The 26,044-nt window shown below is 46.2% G+C and overlaps 1 protein-coding gene across 1 annotated transcript in view; it reads right to left on the reverse strand.

The window, feature by feature from the left end:
- Positions 1–26,044, reverse strand: part of LOC147124952 (sodium/hydrogen exchanger 2-like) — a 414,512-nt gene that overhangs the window by 159,880 nt on the left and 228,588 nt on the right. Inside the window, exon 8 of the mRNA XM_085995231.1 lies at positions 15,685–15,849. Within this exon, the coding sequence (XP_085851357.1) occupies positions 15,685–15,849 (165 nt within the window). The remainder of the gene's footprint in view (positions 1–15,684; positions 15,850–26,044) is intronic.

The following is a 26,044-nucleotide window of genomic DNA, read 5'->3' on the forward strand; positions in this document are numbered from 1 at the left end:
TACTAAAAGGGCATTTTTCACCCAAACCCCTAGTCATAGCTGAGAGGTTTAGGTTCCACAGGCGTAACCAGGAAGAAGGAGAAACAGTGACCATGTTTGTAGCTGCACTAAAAAGACTATCAGAGTGACTTTAATGATGTGCTAAATGATACTATAAGAGACAGGCTAGTGTGTGGTATGAGAACTGAAGCCATACAGAAGAGACTATTAACGGAGAGTAATCTGACTCTACAAAAGGCCATTGAAATCAGTATTTCCATGGAATTGGCAGCTAAGGAAGCTCAACAGGCACGGTGGCATAGTGGTTAGCACTGTTGCCTCACAGCGCCAGGGACCCGGGTTCAAATCTGGCCTCGGGCGACTGTCTGTGTGGAGTTTGCGCATTCTCCCTGTGTCTGCGTGGGTTTCCTCTGGGTGCTCCGGTTTCCTCCCACAGTCCAAAGATGTGCAGGTTAGGTTGATTTGGCTATGATAAATTGACCCTTAGTGTTAGGGGATTAAATACGTGGGGTTACGGGGATAGGGTGGGATATGTGTCGGTGCAGACTCGATGGGCCGAAATGGCCTCTATCTGCACTGTAGACTCTGTGATTCTGTGAGTTGGGTGCAACAGAAAAAGTGCACAAAGTAAGAACAGAGAGCCAAGGGCCATGCTTCCGTTGTGGCAAAATGGGGCATCTTGCGTCTGCATGCTGGTGTGTGGACATGGATTGCCACAGCTGTGGTAAAAAGGGACATATTCAGCGCGCATGCAGAAATAAAAAGGACACAGAGAAAATGTCAAAGATGGAAGGAAGAAAAAAAACATTCAGGCAAAAGACAAAGGAGCATGTCCGCTCTGTAGAACAGGACAAAACAGAGGCAAGTGACACTTCAGAGGAGGAACTATCACTGAACGTGCTGACTGTAGCTGGGGATTTGCATGGCTACTGGGTCTCACCCTTGCTAGAGGGGCAGCCTGTGTGAATGCAGATCGATACCGGGGCAGCAGTATCTCTTATGTCAGAGACAGTCTACAAAAAGACATTAAAGCGCCTTCCACTTCAGCCAGCTAACATTGCATTAAAGACATATACCGGTGAAAGAGTAACTGTGAGAGGTATCACTGAGGTCACAGTTCAGTTGAATGGATAAACTAGGAAGTTACCACTCTACGTAGTTAAAGGAGACTACCCCTCCCTGCTGGGACGTTCATGGATGGAGAGAATAAAATTAGACTGGTCATCAGTCTACATGATGTCACACAATGATCCAGGCTTACCCGCCATCTTAAAGAAACATGCAGAAGTCTTTAATGGAGAACTGGGTAGCATGAAAGATATTACTGTGAAGCTTCGTATTAAGCAGGATAGCAAACCCAAGTTCATGAAGGCACGACCCGTACCTTATGCCATCAGACCAAAAGTCGAGGTTGACTTAGAAGCCCTAGTTGAAAGCGGAGTACTAGAACCAGTCAGCGTGAGTGAATGGGCAACGCCCATCGTACCAGTGCTCAAGAAAGGGGGTGGAGTTAGGATATGTGGAGATTTTTAAGTAACTGTTAACCCTGTATTGTCAGTGGAGCAATATTCACTTCCCCATATTGATGATTTGTTTGCGGGACTTGCTGGGGGCCAGAAGTTTAGCACAATCGACCTCTGTCAAGCCTACCTGCAAATGCATGTGGATGAACAGTCATGAGAAATGCTGACTATTGTGACGCACAAGGGCCTATTTAGGTATCACCGACTTCCTTTCGGAATTACATCAGCTCCAGCGCTTTTCTAACGTGCTATGGAACAGATCCTTAGTGGATTGCCTGGAGTCCAGTGCTACTTAGATGATATTTTAGTTACTGGGTGTGATGACCAAGACCATCTGCGTAACTTGGACGCAACACTACAGAGACTGAGGGATTAAGGACTCAAAGTTCGCAGGGATAAATGCGATTTTTTTCAGGCATCAGTTGAGTACCTCGGTCATGTGATCGATGCCACAGGCCTTCACAAGGCACTGTCCAAGACCAAGGCAATCTTGGATGCCCCAGCACCTGAAAATATCAGCCAGCTGCGTTCTTTTCTAGGGTTACTGAACTACTATGGACGGTTCATACCGAACCTAGCCTCGATGCTGAGGCCGCTTCATTGGTTGCTATGTAAAGACAAGAAGTGGGAATGGACTAACAAGTGCCAGGAGGCGTTCATGACAGCAAAGGACACGCTCCTGAAGTCAGAGGCTTTGACGCATTTTAACTCTTCATTACCAATACAGTTAGCTTGCGATGCATCGTCATATGGTGTGGGAGTGGTCGTTTCTCATATCATGCCAAACGGAGAAGAGAAGCCGATAGCATTCGCATCTAGGACTTTGAACAGAGCTGAAACTAACTATGCCCAAATAGAACGAGAAGCACTGAGCATTGTTTTTGGCATTCGCAAGTTTCACCAATATTTGTACGGGAGACAGTTCACCCTACTAACAGATCACCGCCCTCTAACGACCATCTTCGGGCCACATACAGGGATTCCGTCACTTGCTGCGAGCAGAATGCAAAGGTGGGCGCTGCTGTTGTCTGCACACACCTTTGACATTAGATATCGCAAGTCTGACCTGCACGGCAACGCCGATGGTCTTTCCAGGTTGCCGCTGCCTGTCACCAAGCCTATGATGCGTAGCATGGACATCTGCTATTTCAGGCAGGTGGAGAACGCGCCCGATACTTCGGCACAGGTCCGACGAAACACCAGAAATGACCCAGTGTTGTCTGCAATGCTGGACATTATCATCAGGGGCAAGCTTGACAGCGATGACCCAAACCTGAAACCATATCTCTTAAGGAGAAATGAACTGTCGGTGCAGTCTGGATGTTTGCTGTGGGTGAGGAGAGTGGTTATTCCACCATCGCTACGGAAACCAGTGTTACAGCAACTACACTCCAGACACTGCGGAATGGTTCGTATGAAAGAAATAGTGAGGAGCTACTTCTGGTGGCCGGGTATGGATGGACAGATTGAGAACAAAGCTAAAACCTGTTCCTCATGTCAGAGAGTTCGTAATGTGCCACAGCTTGCAGCTCTTCACCCCTGGGACTTTCCGGAGGAAGCATGGCACCGCATTCATGTAGACTTTGCAGGTCCATTTGAGGAGAGAATGTTCCTGGTGGCTGTTGACGCGCACAGTAAGTGGCCAGAGGTTGTTATAATGAGGTCCACCACCACTGAGAAGACCATCGAGAAGTTAGGTGAGGTGTTCAGCCGATTTGGATCTCCGATGCAACTTGTCTCAGACAACGGTCCACAGTGGGTGTCACAAGAAATGGCTACATTCCTGCAGGTGAATGGCATACAACATATCAGGGCTGCACCATACCACCCTGCGACCAATGGTCTAGCTGAGAGGTTTGTTCAGACCATGAAACACTCTCTAAAGGCATCGCAAGGCCAGAGAACGCTTCATCAGCACCTGAATAGTTTCCTGTTGAGTTACAGGAACACACCACATGCGACCACAAAAGCATCACCTGCCACTCTACTGCTCAAAAGAGAGCTACAAACCAACTTCGACCTGCTGAAACCACCAAAGGTGAAAGACGTGGTACAATATCAGCAGGACAAGCAGATAAAGTGACGTGAACAACGCTCCAAAGACAGAGTCTTCAGTCCACGTGAACATGTGTTGGCACGGAACTACGGTGGTGGACCTAAGTGGGTTCCTGCTACTGTCATTGCACAGACTGGTCCAGTATCCTACACTGTACAGACACCCGAGGACATTGTCTGGAAGAGACACACCGATCAGCTTCTACGAAGTGCAGCAACACCCACTGAACCACCAACAGCAGTTTATCTGCCATTGGGTGACGCTGTGGGTCATCCGCCTTCTACACCGAGAGGCTCACCTTCTGAGGAAGCAGCCGCTTCAGCCCCTATCTCATCAGCAAGGGAGACCTGTATACAGGCACCTCAGCCGCCTACACCTGTGTTGACATCACCTGTGAGAGACAATGGGGCAGTAATTCCTCCCCAAACACGTGAGTACGGAAGGGGTACTCACGCGTCTGGCCGGAGGAAATGCCGGTTTTCAGCATGCACAACGCATGCGCTGAAAACCGGCATTTCCTCTCCTCTAACCCAAGAGTTGAAGAGGCTAGCGCGTGCGCTGTAGGGGACAGCGCGTGCGTCTTGGATTTCCTCTGTTTTGGGGGATTTGCGCATGTCTAAAGGCCTCCGGTCTTTACGCTTGTAAAAAGCACACGTAAGTATTTATTTTTACAGGTAAGTGGTGTTTTAGTGTAATTTAGAATTTTTTTTCCCACAGGTTTATTATTTTAAAGAATCTACAATAAGGTAAGTTTAGTTTTAGACCCGTTTTATTAAAAATGTATTTTTTTCAACAAAAAAAATTATTGTTTAAATTATTTTCTTTAACTTATTTATACTTAATTTAACGATTGGGATGTTTTTTAAATTTTTATTTAAAGTTTAAATAGTGTTTTGGGCCCCCGTAGTTTTCATGAGTTTGACAGTTCTTACTCTCAAACTCATGAATGAACATTCCCCTCCCCTGATTGGTTGTACAGTGCTCACCTGATCCCAGCCGGCACATTGCACTAACTATGCCGCTGGATCAGGTAAGCACTGCGCGCTGACATCTGAACCGGGCCTGTCACAGGAAATGCAAGCAGGCCCGGGCTTCAGATGTCAGCGCGCAGGGTGAGTGCAGAGCAGGGGCTTGCACGCGTGGCAAGCCCCCGACACCAAGTTCTGGGCCATTGAACTGGAGAGCCAGGTTGACCGCCGGTATCCTACCAGAGAGCAGCGGCCCCCTATATGTTTGAACTTATAGTTCAGAGGCTTACCCTTTATCTGGGGCAGAATAATCCCCATGGGTATAGCCATGGTTGGAGGAAGTCTACCCTCACTCTCAGGTTATTGGGGCAGTAATTCGGGTCGGGGGCTTGCCGCGCGTGCAAGCCCCCGATATGCACTTACCCGACGCGCCGGCCGTTGAGCTTCAGGGACGCCTGGAATTGCTGTTTTAAAATGTTGACTCCCGGGCAGCGTCTGACGTCACGCCGCCCAGGAGTGCAGCCAGCGCGAAGCCTGGAGCGCGCTGTGCAAGTGAGACACGCCCCTTGAGGTCTCATTTTAAAAGGACACGCCCCCAATGCTTCTCACAAGCTGCAAAGCATTTTTACATGTAGAGCAGCATTTTCAATAGGTTTTTTGTATTTTTAAGAAGCTTTTGGTAACTTTTATAAACTTTTAAAAACGTTTAAATTATTTTGAAGAATCTGAAGTAGTTTTAAACAGAATTAAAGCGATTTCAGGACTTTTAAAAGCCCTGAAAGCATTTTTTTCATTCCATTTATTTAATTAGCAACGTCGTCGTCGTACGTGTCTTCACACTGTTCCCTTTGGGGAATGGTATGAAGTGGTGGAAGGATTTCTGGCCGTGATTAACGCTCCTTCCGTGACCGTAACCATCTTTGTACCAGCCATTAGGGTGGTTAGTCCTATGGCGGGAGGGTTTTACGGGCTCCCACAACCTATACGAGGGGGGGGGGGCCACCCACACCCACGGACGCAAATATCCCACTGGATGTCTACCCAGAATTTAGAGCCGGAGCTCCGACTCCACTTGCCGGGACTGTCTGGAGCGCGGTTCGAAACCCTACGCGGTGTGGCCCAGTGGCGGGGATGCTACCGCTACGTCAACGTGATTAGCAACGTGAAATGGCTGGAATGAGCACAATTCACGGCATTAAAAGAACTCACATTGAACTGATGATGACCTCAGCAATCTCCTCAATGAGGTGGAGGTGCAGCGCCTGCTCATCATTGGCAATGAGAAGTCCAAGGCGCCGTAAAAAGGACAGATGATAGCTTGGTCTTTCAAGTGGCAGCATAGAGCTCCAGTCACGGGGAGGGAAAAGGTGCAGGAAACATAAAGGGTGTCATCTTTTGCGCGGAGTGGGCCTTTTGCGTAGCGGTAAGCATCCCCGCCGCTGGGCCAGAAGGAGTAGGGTTTCAAACCCCGCTCCAGCCAGTCCCGGCAAGTGGAGTCGGAGCTCCAACTATAAATTCTGGGTGGACATCCAGCGGGATACTTGCGTCCGCGGGTGTGGGTGGCCCCCCCCCCCCTCGGATGGGTTGTGGGAGCCCGTAAAACCCTCGCGCCATAGGACTAACCACCCTAATGGCTGGTATGAAGATGGTTATGGTCATGGAAGGAGTGTTAACGTGGCCAGAAATCCTTCCACCACTTCATACAGTTCCCGAAAGAGAACAGTGTGAGGATACGTACGACGATGACCTCTTGCGCAATGCACCTCCTTGGACCCTCAGTCGCAGATGCGAGGGGGCAAATCATGCAATTGTTAAATTTTTCATTTTATTGACATGTAAAATGTTGGCCCAGTAATTCCCTTCCAAACGCGCGAGTACGGTCGGGGTACTCACGCGTCTGGCCGGAGGAAATGCCGGTTTTCAGCATGCACAGCGCATGCGGGGAAAACCGGCATTTCCTGTCCTCTGAACGAAGGGGTTCAGAGGCAGAACGCGTGCGACTGTACAGGCAGCGCGTGCGTAGTAAAATTCGCCAGTTTCATTCATGCTTTCAGTGAGGTTAAGTCCTTACAACTTACACATGAAAAAAGCATGAGTACAGTTGCTCCAGAGGCTGCGGAGGAAGATATTTTTTATCGTGGAGCTTCTGAAAGGCAATATTTTTGTTTGGGAAAGGGAGGAAAGTTATTTTAAGAAATGCTGAGGTAAGTTTTAAAGTTTATTTTTGTTTTTTAAAACGGGTTTTCAGTACTGTAGGTAGAAGGATCAATTGTGGCTATGTGAATTGAATTTGCTGTGTTTATTAAATGTAAAAATGACTCCAACATTTTTAAGAAAGAAACTTTTCATCAGTAATATATTCTTTTAAGTAATTATGTATGTATGTCTGTATATATTCCTTTGCGTGTATGTATATATTCCTTTACTTATGTGTATGAATGTATGTATTTAATTATGACTTTCAGAGAAAGTAACTTATTGGAAAATCATAATTAAAAACATACATTCATACACATAAGTAAAGGAATATAAAACATACATACATATACGTAAAGGAATATATGCGGACATACATACATACATAATTACTTATTACTGATGAAAAGTTTCTTTCTTAAAAGTGTTGGAAATGTTACATTACTCATTTTAGAACACTCATTTTCACATTCAATTCACACAGCCACAATTGCTCCTTCTACCTACAGTACTGAAAACCCGTTTAAAAAAAAAAATTTAAACTTTAAAACTTACCTCAGCATTTCTTAAAATAACTTTCCTCCCTTTCCCAAACAAAAATATTGCCTTTCAGAAGCTCCACGATAAAATATATCTTCCTCCGCAGCCTCTGGAGCAACTTTACACATGCTTTTTTCAAGTGTAACTTGTAAGGACTTACCCTCACTGAATCCATGAATGAAATCGACGAAGTTCACTGCGCAAGCGCTGCCTGTGCAGTCACACGCGCTGTGCCTCTGAAACCCTTCGTTCAGAGGATTGGAAATGCCGGTTTTCTCCGCATGCGCTGTGCATGCTGAAAACCGGCATTTCCTCCGGCCAGGCGCGTGAGTACCCCAACCGTACTCATGCGTTTGGAACGGAATCACTGGGCCATTGTGTTTTAAAAATGTTGTGGTTCTATTGGGACATCTAATGTAAGAGGGGAGGAGATGTTGTGTATTTTGAATGTTGTATTTGAATTGTCTCACATAGCTTACCGTAGTTGTGATGTGCAATGCACTATGGGAAATAGTGTATGCAGTTGAGAAGATTCTCTTGAGAGTGTTGGCTGTTAACTGAAATCTGTCTCCTGCGTACTCTTTTAATTGTTATACAAGCAAGGTTATTAAACTCTTGAGATATAACAAACACTACAGTGTGTAGCCCTCTCCCTTCAAGAGCAGCTCCCTGCTGGGAACAGGGGAGCACTGAATCAACCCTGACATACTAACTGGTCCCATATCTTAAAAACAGAGGTTGGGGAAATGCCACCCACTGTAACTGATGAAAACTCTGTAACAGGCTGTCTCTAGGAATACATTACTAAACAACTTAATTGCTGCCTCTGACACAGCAGTAGAAATGACTGTTGGACACATTATTATACGAGCACTTAATGCACCCATACCAAACTCTTATCTTAAAGAGAAGCATTAACCTGTTTACTGTAAATGGATTAATGTCACTGTTGATATAGTGGAGTGAGGAGTTTGGAAGCTGCATTCGTACGATAACATCATTGACAGTTTCTAGCTATGATTTCTGCTCTGTAATTTGCTGCAAAATGTTTGGGTTCTGTCACATAATATGCTGAATTATTGTACACACTTACACTGGCTGCTGCATTTGGTAAGATTTAAGAATGATCTGGTTGCTGTGATGGGCGTGTGGCGAGACAGGATCATAGATTCTTTTACTAATGGCCTGAACTCTGGTTGGACATATTCCTGGAGGGTTCATCACATGACCTCTCACCTCCAACTGCCCCGTCCAATCAAATGGATGGTTTCCCATCTCAACAACAACAACAACAACTTCATTTATATAGCACCTTTAAATTAGTAAAACGTCCCAAGGAGCTTCACAAGAGTGTTATCAATCAAAATTTTACATCAAGCCACAGAAGAAGATATCAGGACAGATGACCAAAAGCTTGGTCAAAGAGGTAGCTTTTAAGGAGCATCTTAAAGGATGAGAGAAGAGTAGAGTGGCGGAGAGGTTTAGGGAGAGAATTCCAGAGCTTGGGGCCAAGGCAGCTGAAGGCACGGCCGCCATGGTGGAGCAATTAAAATCGGGGATGCGCAAAAGCCAGATTTGGAAGAGCGCAGAGCTCTGAGGGTTGTAGGGCTGGAGGAGGTGAAAGAGATACGGAGGGGCGAGGCCATGGAGGGATTTGAAGACAAGGGTGAGAGTATTGAAATTGAGGCATTGCCGGACTGGAAGGCAGTGTAGGTCAGCAAGTACAGGGGTGATGGGTGAACGGGATTTGGTGCAAGTTAGGACACGGGCAGCAGAGTTTTGGATGAGCTCAAGTTTATGTAGGGTGGAAGTTGGGAGGCCGACCAGGAGTGCATTGGAATCGTCAAGTCTAGAGGTAACAAAGGCATGGATGAGGGTTTCAGCAGCAGATGAGCTGAGGCAGGGGTGGAGTCAGGTGATGTTATGGAGGTGGAAGTAGGCTGTCTTGGTGATGGAGCGGATATGTGGTCGGAAGCTCATCTCAGGATCAAGCACATCAAGGTTGTGAACGGTCTGGCTCAGCTTCAGACAGTTGCCAAGGAGAGGGATGGAAATGATGGCCAGAGAACGGAGTTTGTGGCGGGGCCAAAAACAATGGCTTCGGTCTTCCCTATATTTAGTTGGAGGAAATTTTTTCTCATCCAATACTGGATGTCGGACAAGCAGTGTGACAAATTCAGAGACAGTTGAGGGGTGAAGAGAGATGGTGGTGAGGTAGAGCTGATTATCATTAGCGTACATGTGGAACCTGATGTTGTGTTTTTGGATGATGTCGCCGAGGGGCAACATGTAGATGAGAAATAGAAGGGGGCCAAGGATAGATCCTTGGGGGACACCAGAGGTAACGATGCGGGAGCGGGAAGAGAAGCCATTGCAGGTGATTCTCTGGCTATGATTCGATAGATAAAAATGGAACTAATAACAGTATCTCTAATATTTTTAAAAAGAACTAACAAAAGTGTTCAAATAAAATGAAATGAAACACACAATTTTTTTAATGTCCCAATGATTTTTCTCCTGGATTGCTCGCAGCAGTGTCATGGAGATTAATCTTTAATTCCTGAAGACTCCTGACAATCCTAGAGGGTTGGCAACCCTACTGATGTGAACAAGTCATGGTAGCCCCGATTTTATTTGCGGCATGTGGGAGCTGAAGAGGGCGGCAAACTGTTCATTCCCCCGACCCCACCCCTCCACACCCACTCCCCCCAGCCCCCCCAGCCATATGAGGCCCAGGAGATGGCATCTGCAGTCTCAGGTTCTGACAATCAGCAACCTTCCACCAGCCTTCCTGCAGCCACTGGGGCCCCATTAAGGAGGAGCGGTAGGGTGGGAAGGGGGGAAGTACGCAAGGGAAGGAGATCACCCTCGAAGGGCAAAAAGTAGGAGGTGTGACAAAATGTTGGTCAATTTTTTATTAAAGGCCGAGGTTCGTGGTCAAACTTTTGTTTAGTGTTGTGGACATTATCTCCAGTTTGTGCGAACCAGTTAAGTTAATGAGTGTTTTTTGTGTTTGTTTCTATTAGTTTGTCATGAAGAAATGACACACACAGAGTTTCTAAAATAAATAAGTTTTTGTATTCAAAATGTACATGTTTGGTCTTTGGAATCATTGCTGCCTTGGCCGGCTTAGGGGTTGCGGGTTGGTTTCATTCATGTTGTTCTCCATGGCAGAAGCCATTTCCTCAGTAGGGGCCTAGAAGCGGCTTGCTATCAGCCGTTGACAGACAGCCCCTGCAGTTTCAACATTGTGGGCCTCCCTCCCGCCTTGGTGCTGCTGATGATCATCCTCCTCCTCTTCCTCATCCCCTTCCTCCTCCTCCTCCGGTGGTGCTCCAAGGCCTGGTGGCATTGGCTGGGTCCTGAGGATTGCCAGGTTATGCAGCCTGCAGCACACAACTATGAAGAGGGAGACTCGCTCAGGCGAGTGTTGAATCCGTGAATCTTAAAGTATGGTGTTCTTCAATAACTAGACGGAGGCTGCAGATTAACAATCAACAGGTGTTTACTGGAGGAGGGTAGTCTAAAGACTAACAGTACAGATGCCTGCTCAAGGCTTATATACAGGTGTGGTGACTGCCGGTACTACAGTATACAGGAGCTGTAAAAGTAGTTCTCTCTTAAAGGTACATACACTACAGCGAGTACTGCAGGGCTCCTCCTGAGTGGTCCAGACAGCGGGAACGTTGCTTGAGCACACTGATCATCTGGTCAATGATGTTCCTGGTGGCGAGATGGCTCTCGTTGTACCGCAGCTCAGCAGGGGTGTTGGGGTTATGGAGCAGTGTCATCAGCCAGGTGCACAGTGGATAACCCTTGTCCCCGAGGAGCCAACCACTTGACTGATGCGGTGCCTGGAAAAGTTCTGGCACAGCAGTCTGGTGCAGGATAAATGCATCGTGGCTGCTGCCAGGATAGCGGGCATTGACAGCGAGTATCAACTGTCTGTGGTCACAGACCAACTGGACGTTTAAGGAGTGGAACCCCTTGCGGTTGCGGAAATCCTCTGCATTCTCATACGGTGCACGCAATGCCACATGCATGCAGTCAATGGCGCCCTGCACCATGGGGAAGCCCACTATCCTTGCAAAGCCCAATGTGCATTCATGCTGTTTGGCCCGGCTCATCGGGAAAGAGATGTACTGGCGTCTCATTTTATAGAGGGCATTTGTGACCTGACGGATGCAACAATGGACCGCGAACTGGGAGATATTGGTGATGTCCCCAGTAGCTGCTTGAAAGGAGCCGGTGGCATAAAAGTTCAGAGCCGCTGTGACCTTCACTACCACCGACAGAGACGTCCTGGTCCTCAATAGAGGCTGCAGATCTGGCTGCAGCAGGTGGCAGAGCTCAGTGACCACCTCTTTGCTGAAGCGCAGCCTGCACAAACACTGCTCCTCAGACAAATGAATGTAGGAGAATTGTTGGCGAAATAGCCTGGGAGGGTAAGGTCTCCTGTACAGAGGCCTGTTGGCCCTCCTCCATCTGGCCATGATTGCCACTCTCTCTCTGCGTCTCTGTTGCCTCTGATTCTGCAGGCGCAGGACGATGCCCCGAATCAGTGCTGCCCCCACACTCTCTTGGTAATCAAAGTAATGAAGGTCAAAAACAAAAGTACCTGCAAAGTGATGCTCAGTAGCCAAAACTACTTCACACAGCATTGACTCTATGCAGAAGTCTCGCCTTCTCTCTCTCAGAATCTCTCTCTCTGTCAGAATGAGTGTTGCAAAAATGTCTACCACAGAAAAAGCCAGGAAGAGGCCGCCTTTAAATAGCGCCCCCCCCCACCCCCCAGCCCCTCACTGACTGGGAAACGTTCCAGTCTCACTGCCGTTGCTTGCGGAAAGGAGGGGGGGCGCCACTCAATATCCGGTCCGGGACACCACAAGGGCGTTGCACGCTCGACTGACGTCAAGATCTGCGGGCGCAGGAGATTGGGGTGGTAGTGTTTAGCGCCGCCGCAAAATTTCTGGTCAATTTCGCGAGCGACGCAGACATTGCCACGCCCGGGCACTAGTTGCTTTGTGCCCCATTAGCGCCCTTTTAAGGCGTTAACGGGAGGCGCAAACCAACCAAATTTTTCCCCCATATATCTAAGTCTGTCTTTATGTCTGTTTGTCTTTTCTTTCTTTCTATCTTTCTTTCTCAAGCCTTACTGTGTAACCACAAAAATAGATGTACATGTCAAACTCTGTACACTGCTGACCAATGCCACATGCACAGTTCTTGATTGTAGAGAGGAATTGGAAGGTGCGGAATATTAAAGATGCGCAAAATCTTTAAGCACGGTGATGGACCAGTTAGACTAACGGGATACTTTCTCCTGTTACTATACGTTTAGCCAGCAGTAAGACAGAGCTGTCCAATAGCAGCCTCTAATTTGTTGCTAAGGGAGTGCAGCCAATCAATAGTTTTGGGATGGTGACAGGCAACCAAGGGAAAACAGAGGAGAACGATGTAACTAGCAGAGAGAGCAGGGCTGCAAACAGCAGTGGCTTCTTTCTGCTGTGTAATTATTCTACTGTTAAAGCTATCTGCTTTAACTATCTAATTATTCTACTGCTAAAGGAGTGTTTTCCTAGATTTACTCTGTATCTTAATAACATTTGATGAGGTTTCTGGGTATAGAATTAAAGTAAATGTATATGTTTATGTTTTCTATAGTGACAGCACTATATTTGTAGAATGAAAACAGAGAGGGAGGTGAGGGCAGGCACAAGATAAGGGACCACATCAAAATAGCCGCGAACGTTCATTCATGGTCACAGTTCCAATGGATGCATCCTGAATGCTTTAATTAAAATGGAGTTTTTCAATAGTGTAATAGATGATATTCCATTGAAAACTCTTATCTAAACAATGTTAAATGGATTTTGCCGGTGCTCAGAGGGCGGCTTCAGAGGCAGGTCTGCTGTCAAAATCTATAAGATTGACAGCGGGGCGGTATCCCGCTCTGAACCCGCCTCCTTGTTAGTTTCCCAAGTGCTGGCTCTGCAGACCCGGCACTAAGCGGCGGGTCAGCCAATTGAAATACTTCAGAGGGTGTTTAAAGGTATTCAAGCAGCTTTTTACCAGCTACTAACCATTTTTCCAACTTTTTCAGGGGGTTCACGTCTGTTCACTTTCCAATGTCAGAAGCTGTTCACTTTCCAATGTCAGAAGCTTGAGCCTTCAGGATTTGGAATAGAGTTTTCAGCTTTATGCAGTTTGGAAGTGTTTGAAGTAAACATTCTGCCCACTGTCAGCTCCTTGGAGCAAGCTCTCTCACCACTGACAGATCGCTTCTGTCATCTCAATTCAGCTGCCATCTATTCCAGCAACATCAGTGCCCTTGGAAAAATCTCACCTTGGTCCTCTGAATTCCTCCACGATCAGCCCTAACACAAACATCACCAGGCACACCAACATCACTAACAGCAATTCCAACCTTCTCCGCAATCACTTGATGCTGCACAGGACACAGGGCATCAGTGCCCGACCACATTGCTGCCCGGGATGCCAGGGATGGCCTCACCATGGCCAGATTTACTTCACTTGACGCTATACACCCTGGCTGCCACATGGTTGGCACCACCCCACACCAGCACCATAAAGCATCCCAGCAATGCCCAAGCCATTCCTTTCACACTCATCACCATTGGGGTGGGGGTGGGGGGGCGTTATGTCTCACCATTCACTGCACAAAAATCTGTCCAAGAACGCAAAGTGTTGAAAATAAAGATTTCAATATTTGACAACACATTAACAGAAACTTTCCATGAACATTGGCTAAAAGACCCAAGTTCCTACCCTTGTGTGTTGTTAGTTGGTATGATTGGACTAGGATGAGGGTGAGTGTGAGGGGTGGCTACTGAGATGGGGAAGTGATAATGTAGATAGAGAGGGATGGGTGGCGGTACAAGGTAAGTTGGTGTGAGTAAGGATGCGCAGGAGTAGGGTAGGGATGGCAGAGTGATGGGGATATGATGAGTGGCACAGCAGGATGAGGTTGAGTGTGGCTTTGCAGTAACGATTATGATCTACTGAGATCGTTGAAAGGTTTGCGCCACTGCAGCCTGGTCCTCCTAATAACATCCCTCCTGTGCAATGTGCAATCAGGCTGCGTTGGCCTCCTGGGGAGGTCTCTTCCACCCATTGGAAGTGAAGAGAACCTCCGTGAGTGCTGTGACTTCTTCCATAAGCATATGGAGGGAGTAATGGGAGAGCCTGGGTGCAGCCGTGCACCTTTGCGCAGTGCTTGTCAGCACCTCAATGCTGCAGAACACTGACAGAGCAACTGTCAAAATAAATTTGGCCATAGTCTTTCTAAGGAAACCGGCTGATGACGTGTCATCAAAGGACATCATCAGAACCGCTTCCTTTTAATTGGCTGGGAACCTCGCTGGGCGGGCTTAACAAGCCCAATCAGGGGAAAGTTGTGTGGAAAGCTGGCATGGAGACAGGAGTGGGACCACGACCTGCCACCTACCCCAGATGCCATGCTCCCACCTCGGCAGGTGAAATCGCAGCCATTGTTGCATAACTCCACTAAGTGGTGCTGTAATATGAATTGCAGTACTAACGCATCAGTAGCTCAGTCTGGCTCTCCTTGTTGTAGCAGCAAAAATCACACAAGGAAAGTCAGTCCCTTACCTTTTGTGTTGCTGCCCACTACCACCCTCTGAATCATCGCCCATTACCCCAAAACCAGATTGCACCCCCTCGAAAGATATCCAGGAACACAAAATATCAGCCAGGATTTTTGCAGTCTCTTAACTGACATCTGTATGAACTCAATGTTTGTTTAACAGCAGTTAGACTATGTAGCCATAAAGAGGCATACACCTATACTTTACATTGTATAATGTTCCTGAACATAAAACAGTGCATCTTCTGATTTGACAGGATCAGTGCTTTGGAATGTCCTGAGATCATGATAGATGCTATATCAATGCAAGTTTTTCTTCCTTCTTAAAAAAAGCTAAAGAAAGCCACTCATTTCCTGCTGCTTTTCCTGACCTTGATAACCCCAAGTGCAGGAGCCAGGGATTTTACATACAGCTACAATCACCCTCTAACTGAAATTGCCTATTTAAACCACTTTGCTGAAGGGAGAATTTGAGCAAGGGCCTTAAAGGAACGGGCAAGATTAGACACAGCTCCACATTAGCAGCTGAACGTCACAACTGTGTTCCAGACTATCAGTAATGATTGCCACAGAGTGGCAAAAAAAAGCCCACACATAAATATAAGGCATTGCACAATTCTCCTTATAGGCCCTTCCATACCAGCAGCACTGTGGTAACCAACATGGCAGATTTACTCTGCAGGGGGATAGCAGCTAATGGAGCTCAGAGCTTCACGATGGAAAATACAAAGATGAATGAAACAACGCTCAGTTTGCAATTTGAAGACTACTCACTGGAGGGAAGCAAGGGATGGTGCACCGGCCAGCTGACCCGCCTCAGCCAGCTCAATGGCGTGTTTCTTCTCCAGCTTCTGGTATAAAACAACAATGCTGGATTTTGATAAATGTTGCTCTCGGATAAAAACCCTGTTGAGATATTTATTGTTGAAGTTTTCAAATCTGTAAGAAATTGGAGGAAGAGTTTAGCGGAGATTCTGGAAAGGAGCCCGTTGCAGCTGTGTTTGGACAACAACAGCTCAAACAACTGCAATTCTTTCCCAGTCCTTAAAGATTGCTGCGTTAAGTTAAATCGTTGATTTTGTAAACTTCGCTTATCAAGAATATTGGACATCTAGTTAGAGCAGAGTAGGTTAAGGGAAATGCTGGCACGCAGTGCTTGCGTATCCCAGGGGCGCAGTTAGTTCGAAGCGGCCCTTTGGATCACGTGGGCCATGGAGAGCCAATGGTAGCAGGGAATCTATATTCATAGATTTGACAGGAAGAGTTGTCAAATCTATGAATACAATTCAGCCCCAAAACATAACTAAAACTTCAAATACATTTTTTTTAAATCACATTTTTAAAATAACTATAAATTACATAAAATAATTATTTTAAACAATAATTTAAAATTTTGAAAAAATTAATTACAGTTTCTAACAGGGCTAAAAATAAACTTACCTTTCTTTAAAGTATTTAAAAATAATAAACCTGTGGAAAAAATATTTTTATTTTACTTAATTCACCACTTACATTGTTAAAAGCAAGCCTTGCGACTGCTTTTTATAAGCGTAGCTGCTGGAGAATTACCCTCCCGGAAAAACCTGGAAAAAAACGGAAGTTCCAGGCATACGCGCTGCCTCTCTGGTGCACGCGTTCGACCTGTGAACCCCTTCCTTTAAGGGAACGGAAGTTCCGGTTTCCCGCGCATGCGCAGTGCATGCACGAAACCGGCACTTTCGTTGGGCCTACACGCGAGTACCCAATGCATACTCACCCGTGGAGACCCGAATTTCTGGGCCATTATTGTTTCTCCTAGTTTTTTTATACAACTGAGTGGCTTGCTATGCCATTTAAGAGGGCAGTTAAGAGTCAACCACATTGCTGTGGGTCTGGAGTCACATATAGGCCAGACTAGGTAAGAACAGCAGATTTCCTTCCCTAAAAGTCATTAGTGAACCAGATGGTCATCATTACTGATGCTAGCTTTTTATTTCAGATTTATTTAATTAACTTAATTTAAATTCTCCAGCTGCCGTGGTGGGATTTGAACTCATGTCTGATGGATTATTAGTCCAGGCCTCTGGATAACTTGTCCAGTAACATAACCTAACTATACTACCATTCCCGGTAATGCCGTCTGAACCACTGGAACATCTCAATTGAAAGACAACCGTCCACTAATGCAGCTTCTTATGAAACTTATTGTTCAGGGTTTTTCTACCCATTGTTGGAGATTGTCTTGACAGCAGTTTCCATAAGCAGGCCATGTCTCTGACACACTGAAGCCTGCATCTTTCAATCTCTGCCACATTGAGTTAGTTAGCATAGTGCAACAATTAACCCCATCACAATGCTTACTGGACACCATGAAGGATCCCCACTCTGTCTCCTGTCAATTTGGAGGGCAAAAAGCATTCCCAAAGTTATTTCAAATGGAATAACTTTACAATAATGGGACAACCATAACGCTAGAAACTTGCAATCCTGACTTGAAGACAGAAGCGTGTATCCTAGCCGTGACTGACAATCGTACTGCTGTTTTCCTCAGAGCTGGGTTTAAGCTTGGTCACCTATGAGAAGGGGAGACCACTAGACTGTTGTATTATCTGGCAGCGTAGCACCTTGTAACATTGTGGATATTGTTGCCGATATTTGCAGACAAACACTTAGCACGTCTGTGCAACAGGTGCTGACTGGTTTGTTTTAATTGGGCTGTTGCCTCCACTAAAATAGTGGAAGAAGGAATATTGTATAAGTACTTTAAAACGTTTGTCTGCTATAACTGGCAACAGTAATTTTTAGGTTTGTGTGGAGACTGATAACAGACTTAAATAACAATGCTTGTAGATGTCTGTGGTGTATGTAACCTGTTCCACCTTAAGAGAACTTAAGCCTGGTCCACCTTAAGAAAGGTACTACTTTCTTTGGCTGCTGTATACGTGATATACCTATCAATTCATCCAATGAAAAGCGACGAGTTAAGATAGTAACTATAGGTTTTTATTGGCTAAATAACAGAGCCCACCCTCGTGGGTGATCGGGTCCAACAAGGAGGAATACCAGCCAGTCGACCACCTTTATACCTGGGCAAGCAGGCGGAGCCATGGGCGGAGTCAGCTGTGGTCAGCCCAGGTATAACAGCGTGACAAGAGGTGACCTTGTGTAGTGATACAACAGTGTAAACAGTGATAACCATAGTGTAACGATATAAACAGTGATAACCATAGTGTAACGATAGTGAACGATAAAAGTGGTTTACCACAATACGTAATACCGGTGGTGGCCACACCGCTATATAAGCACAGTGTAATAATATTGTATTCAGTATAGTCCGACCTCCAACCAGTAAAGACCTGTTGAATTTACTCTTGTGGTCTGTGTAGTAATTCTCACTATAACACACAGACTTAACAGTGGCGACGAGCCCGATTCTTACCCTGCTGCAGTAATTTCCACGGCGACTTCGTCCACAGACAGGACGTCGAAGAGAGGTTTCCACCCTCATCAACTACGGGAAGACACGTCGAGCGGCAGGCATCGAGCAACCGGAGTGCAGAAGACATCCTGACCTCGAAGCCTCCATCAGCGACTGTCAGCTTCTTCTACTACCTCATGGTGGGTAAGCCGGGCAGCGACGCGACAGAAAGTCAAAGCGTTGGCTGTACAGACGGGGCTGGGAAGACGGAGGAATAAGGGCGGTGAGGTCGATCGCGACCAGAGATAAGGGCCGGGCCGCTTTCGAGCGAGAGGCGCAGCGCGGGACATCGATCGCGACCGGAGATAAGGGCCGCATTCGGGCTAAAGGCGCAGCGTCTGGGGAACCTGAAGGCGCGAGAGCCGCGGTGAAGCGGAGACAGCGTCGGGGGACGGGTGAAGACCGCCAAGCGCGGGAAAACCGCCATTTTGTGGGCGGAGGACGACGGCAAGAGCGGGAAGCCGCCATCTTAGATAACATTAAAAATACGATAAATTGCTACGATGCCTAAACATGGGAACATTAATGCCTTCGACAGTGATATAGAAGACTGGGTTATGTATGTAGAACGCATACAAAACTATTGTAAGGCAAATAAAATTCCTGAGACAGATAAAGCACTAACATTACTAAACTTAATGGGTGCGAAGACATACGGGCAATTGAAACACCTGTTATCACCAGATGAACCGGCGGATAAGATGTTCGAACAGATTGTTACTGTCCTAAAAAATCATCTTAGCCCCACGCCGCTGATGCTAGCAGAACGATTTAAATTTTACGATAGAAGACAGCGGCAAAATGAAAGCAATGCTGAATACTTGATGGAATTACGTAAGCTAGCAAAATATTGTCAGTTTGGAACGGGACTGACAGAGGCACTTCGAGATAGATTTGTGTGTGGTTTATTTAAACAGGATACACAAAGGCGACTGCTCGAGGAGAATGAGCTGTCTCTCGAGAAGGCGGTCACTATGGCAGCAGCACACGAGGCCGCAGCGAGAGGCACGGCAGTAATGCAGCTACGGCCACCGGAACTCGGTACAAACAAATTGGGTTTGAGTTCTGTCAAATGTTATCATTGTGGAAAGACAACGCACGATCAGAACCAGTGTTGGTTTAAAAACCAAGAATGCAGAACGTGTGGCAGGTTTGGCCACATAGCTAAAGTATGCCGGTCAGGAAAGAAGACCAGCAATAAAAAGTCACCGCAAGGAAAATATGCAAAGGTACACAAGGTGACAAAGAACAGTTTGACTGAACAGAAGTCAGATTCAGACGCTAGCAGTAATGAACTGGATAGCTTAAGAATACACAATGTTGGTAAGGATACAGACCTCCAGACAATTTGGGTCACTCTTAAGATAGCAGGAGTCCAAGTAAAAATGGAATTGGACACTGGATCGGCATTGACGGTCATGAATAAGAAAGATTACAGAAGGTTATTCCAACATATTCCCTTACAGGATACGGAGATTATATTGAAAACGTACACGGGGCAAAGAGTGTACCCCATCGGAAAAATAGAGGTAGAAGTGGTCCACAAGGGCGAAGGAAGCCAAGTAATGGACTTATATGTGCTACCTGAAGGAGGTCCACCACTACTAGGACGGGAGTGGATTAGGAAAATGAATATGGACTGGCACTCCTTGAAAGCACTAACGGTAGATTCCGGGGAAACAGCTGTCAAACCTAAACGATTGTCCAGAATATTGGATGAGGCTAAAGAGGTGTTCCAGCGGGACTGGGAACACTGAGAGGAATTACGGCAAACATCAAGATTGATGAACATGCACAACCAAAATTTTTTAAAGCCAGACCAGTACCCTATGCAATACGACCTGTGGTTGAAGCGGAGCTGGAAGCACTAGAACGTTCAGGGGTACTGTCTAAAGTAGATTGGAGTGAGTGGGCTACGCCCATTGTTCCCGTTATGAAACGTCCTGCGAACAATAAGCCAGGAGATCCAGGGAAGGTTCGCATCTGTGGAGATTTCAAGATCACCGTTAATCCGGTGCTTCACACGGTGCAGTATCCGCTTCCACGGATTGAGGATATTTTCGCTTCACTGTCTGGCGGGAAACACTTCACCAAGATAGACCTGGCGCAGGCGTACTTGCAGATGGAGGTTGAAGAAGAGTCACGCCAATACCTCACGATCAACACGCATCGAGGGTTGTACCGGTACAATAGGCTGGTTTTTGGTGTGGCATCGGCTCCAGCAATTTGGCAGAGGGCCATGGAGCAGGTATTACAGGGAATTCCAGGCACACAATGTTACCTGGACGACATTCTGATCACAGGTGATGGTGATGAACAGCATCTCGCTAACTTGGAACTGGTGCTCAACAGACTGAAAGAGTATGGACTTAGGGTAAATCGGCAGAAATGTGAGTTCTTTCAGAAGCAGATCTCGTACTGTGGTCATGTCATTGATCGGGAGGGGCTTCATAAGTCTCCTGACAAGATAGCGGCAGTTGTAAAGGCTCCCGCTCCGGAGAATGTCTCTCAGTTGAGGTCGTTTCTAGGATTAATTAACTACTACCATAAATTTCTGCCAAATCTATCCACGGTGCTGCATCCGTTGAACGCTCTTTTACAGAAAGGGGTACCATGGGACTGGGGCAAAAACTGTAAGAAGGCATTTCGCAAAAGCAAAGAATTGATCACCTCAGAGGAAGTGTTGGCTCACTTCAACCCGACACTGCCTATTCGGTTGGCTTGTGATGCTTCTCCATATGGTATTGGGGCAGTACTCTCACATAAATTGCCAAATGGCACGGAAAGGCCAGTCGCGTTTGTATCCAGATCATTGACCTCCGCTGAGCGCAACTATGCGCAGATCGATAGGGAGGCCCTTAGCCTTGTATGGGGAGTGAAGAAGTTTAATCATTACCTACAGGGCCAAAAATTCACACTTCTGACGGACCATCAACCGTTGGTGTCCATTTTTAACCCTAAGAAGGGTGTTTCGGTGATGACAGCACAGCGTCTCCAGAGATGGTCTCTTTTCTTAGGGGCACATCAATATCAGATAGAATTCAAAGGTACGAAACAGCATGGCAATGCTGATGGCCTGTCGCGCCTGCCACTACCTGAAGATGAAGACACGACGGAAGTTGACCCTGTTGAGTTATTTCATTCGACCATTATCGAGTGTTTACCTGTCACCAACGTAAGTATTGAAAGAGAAACCAGGAACGACCCGACACTGTCCAGAGTCTACGAGGTGACAGTGAAAGGATGGCCAACACGGGGTGATCCTCTGTTACCGGCATTCTCGGCAAGGCGAGACCAGCTGTCCGTCTGCCATGGTACTTTGATGTACGGGACAAGAGTGATTATTCCTCCCAAGTTAAGGGAAAGAGTTTTAAAAGAACTACATGAAGGTCATCTGGGGGGAGTTAAAATGAAAAGTCTTGCTAGGGCTTACGTATGGTGGCCGGGTATTGACCAACAGATTGAGGAGTTAACGAAAAGCTGCGCTGGGTGTCAAAAAGTGCAAAATGCACCTCCGATAGCACCGCTACACCCATGGGAATGGCCTTCAGCCCCATGGCAACGCGTACACATTGACTTTGCTGGTCCATTCATGGACTCCATGTTCCTAGTCGCGGTGGACGCACATTCCAAATGGCCAGAAGTCATCAAGATGAATACCACTACTTCAGAAAAGACAATTGCGGTGTTAAGAACAATATTCGCAAGGAACGGATTGCCAGAACAGATCTGTTCGGACAACGGACCACAGTTTGTATCGGAAGAATTCCAACAATTCTTAAAGAAGAATGGAGTTAAACATTATACCTCTGCCCCATATCATCCGGCGACAAACGGGTTGGCTGAAAGATTTGTCCAGACATTCAAAAAGGCTATTAAGGCCATGAATGATGATCAGATTCCGCTGCAACACAAGGTCGATAAGTTCCTGATGTCATATAGAAACGCCGATCATGCCGTGACTAACCAAAGTCCTGCTATGATGTTTTATAACAGGAGGTTGCGGTCCAAGTTGGACTTGTTAAAACCAAATGTGCGGAGGGAAGTGGAAAACAAACAGTTTCGGCATATTAACAGCAAGACCACTCGAACTTTCGACGTAGGACAACCAGTGATGGCAAGGGGCTATGGAAATGACAAATGGCAGTCCGGAACAATCCGGGCCAGACAAGGACCTCTGATGTACACCGTAGATATTGGTCATAATGTGATAAGGCGTCATGCGGATCAACTGGTAGAGTCGAGAGCAAGGGTCGAACCCATGGTTGTGACAGAGACAGCTGTGGAAGACGTTCATGAACCTGAAGCATCTACCTCGGCCGAGAATGTATTTGATGATGATGACACCCAATACATTGGCAACCAACTAGAGGAGGCACCTCAACAACAAGAATCAGAGACCACTGAAAGGCGTTATCCAAGCCGAATCAGAAAGCCTCCTGAGAGACTGAACCTTTGAACTGTTATACCTGAAGTTATATATGTATATATGTTATGTTTATTTGGGGATATGACTGTTAAGCTAAAAAGGGAGGATTGTGGTGTATGTAACCTGTTCCACCTTAAGAGAACTTAAGCCTGGTCCACCTTAAGAAAGGTACTACTTTCTTTTGGCTGCTGTATACGTAATACCGGTGGTGACCACACCGGTATATAAGCACAGTGTAATAATGGGCCAGAAATTCCAGAACGGGGCTTGGAGCGCGTGCAAGCCCCGTATTTGCACTTACCCAGCGCTCCTGCCGATCAGCTTCTGGGACGCCTGAACTTGGAGAAATAGAAAGCACATTCCCGGGCAGCGTATGACGTCACGCCGCCCAGGAGTGCAGCCAGCGCGGACCCAGGAGCGTGCAGTGTAAGTGAGACACGCCCCTTGAGGTCTCAGTTTCACTGGACACGCCCCCAATGTTTCTGTCAAGCTGCTTTGCTTTTTTACATGCAAAGCAGCAGTTTAAATAGGTTTTTGGAAGTTTTTTGAAGATTTTGGTAACTTTTATAAACTTTTTAAAATGTTTACATTATTTTGAGTAATCTGAAGTAGTTTTAAAGACAATTAAAGCAATTTAAAGACTTTTAAAAGCCCTAAAAGAATTTTTTTAATTCCATTTATTTATTTAGCAATGTCGTCGTCATACGTGTCTTCACACTGTTCCCTTTGGGGAACTGTATGAAGTGGTGGAAGGATTTATGGCCGTGATTAACGCTCATTCCGTGACCGTAACCGTCTTTGAACCAGCCATTAGGGCGGTTAGTCCTATGGCGGGAGGGTTTTATGGGCTCCCACAAGCTATACAAGGAGGGGGGGCCACCCACACCCACGGACGCAAATATCCCACTGGATGTCAACCCAGAATTTAGAGCCGGAGCTCCGACTCCACTTGCCAGGACTGTCTGGAGCGGGGTTCGAAACCCTACCCTGATCTGACCCAGCGGCGGGGATCCTACCGCTATGACAAACGCCCAATCCGATTAGCAACGTGAAATGGCAGCATAGGGCTCCAGTCACGGGGAGGGAAAAGGCGCAGGAAACGTATGGGTGTCACCTTTTGTGCGGAGTGGGCCTTTTGCGTAGCAGTAAGCATCCCCGCCGCTGGGCCAGAAGGAGTAGGGTTTTGAACCCCACTCCAGACAGTCCCGGCAAGTGGAGTCGGAGCTCCAACTTTAAATTCTGGGTGGACATCCAGCGGGATACTTGCGTCCGTGGGTGTTGGTGGCCCCCCCCCCTCAGATGGGTTGTGGGAGCCCGTAAAACCCTCCCGCCATAGGACTAACCACCCTAATGGCTAGTTCAAAGATGGTTACGGTCACGGAATGAGCGTTAATCACGGCCATAAATCCTTCCACCACTTCATACAGTTCCCCAAAGGGAACAGTGTGAGGATACGTCTGATGATGACCTCTTGCGCAATGCACCTCCTTGGACCCTCAGTCGCAGATGCGAGGGGGCAAGTCGTGCAAGTGTTAAATTTTTTATTTTATTGACATGTAAAATGTTGGCCCAATAATTCCCTTCCAAATGCGCTAGTACGGTCGGGGTACTTACGCATCTGGCCGGATGAAATGCCGGTTTTCAGCATGCACAGTGCATGTGGGGAAAACCGGCATTTCCTGTCCTCTGAACGAAGGGGTTCAGAGGCAGAACGCGTGCGACTGCACATGCAGCGCGTGCGCAGTATAATTCGCCGCTTTCATTAATGCTTTCAGTGAGGTCCAGTCATTACAACTTGCACATGAAAAAAGCATGGGTACAGTTGCTACAGAAGCTGCGGAGGAAGATATTTCTTATCGTGGAGCTTCTGAAAGTATGTATGTCTGTATATATTCCTTTGCGTGTTATGTATATATTCCTTTACTTATGTGTATGAATGTATTATTTAATTATGACTTTCAGAGAAAGTAACTTATTGGAAAATCATAATTAAAAACATACATTCATAGTAAAGGAATATAAAACATACATACATATACGTAAAGGAATATATGTGGACATACATACATAACTCATTCTCACATTCCATTCACACAGCCACAATTGCTCCTTCTACCTACCGTTCTGAAAACCCTTTAAAAAAAAAAAAAATTTTAACTTTAAAACTTACTTAAAATTTCTTAAAATAACTTCCCTCCCTTTCCCAAACAAAAATATTGCATTTCAAAAGCTCCACGATAAAATATATCTTCCTCCGCAGCCAATGAACCACTTTACACTTGCTTTTTTTCAGTGTAACTTCTAAGGACTTAACCTCACGGATTTCATGAATGAAATCCACGAAGTTCACTGCGCAAGCGCTGCCTGTGCAGTCGCACGCGCTCGAGGTCTGGAAATGCCGGCGTTCCCCGCATGCGCTGTTCATGCTGAACGCCGGCATTTCCAACGGCCAGAAGCGTGAGTAAGCTGACCGTACTCACGCTTCTGGCCTGGAATTTCTGGCCCAATATTGTATTCAGTATAGTCCGACCTCCAACCAGTAAAGACCTGTTGAATTTACTCTTGTGGTCTGTGTAGTAATTCTCACTATAACACACAGACTTAACAATGTCGTTACACAGACCGACTCAATTGAATAGCTTCCAATGTTATGATTGCTTCTTATTTACCTGCCTGGAAAGAGCTTGTATATATTCTGCATTCTGAGACTGTAAAGTTTTCTGGGCCCTGCCACTTAACTTGAACAGCTATGGTAGTGCAATGGCTATGGTATTTAACCTTAATGTGGAGGTCGTGAGTTCAAATCTCAGCATGGCAAGTTGTGAAACTGAATTCAATAAATCTGGTACCAGAAAATTGACCATAAAAGTTACGATTGGTTTTAAAATTTTACTGGTTCACTAATGTCCTTCTGGTCTGGCCTACATGTGATTCCAGTCCCACACTATGTGGTTGATTCTTAATGCCTTCAGGGAATGGCTGAAATGTTTAATTCTCACTAGCAGAATTTATAATTTCTATTATTTTGTCTAAATAATAATCAAATACACTTTCAGAGGTGTATGCATTGTCCTGGGTCTGTGAGTTAGTCACATGCTGAAGTATTTTTTTGCGTACTGGAAGTCATTGGGAACATTCGAATGAGATATATTTTCTACCATACCACACATGCAAAATTATTATCTTCATTCAGAATATTCTCAGCTATTTAACACTAATAGGCACTGATGGAGAGATTTCACACACAC

Source organism: Somniosus microcephalus, chromosome 1 (assembly GCF_052327205.1).
Source record: "Somniosus microcephalus isolate GS21.2 chromosome 1, FLI_Smic_1.0, whole genome shotgun sequence".
NCBI lineage: Eukaryota > Metazoa > Chordata > Chondrichthyes > Squaliformes > Somniosidae > Somniosus > Somniosus microcephalus.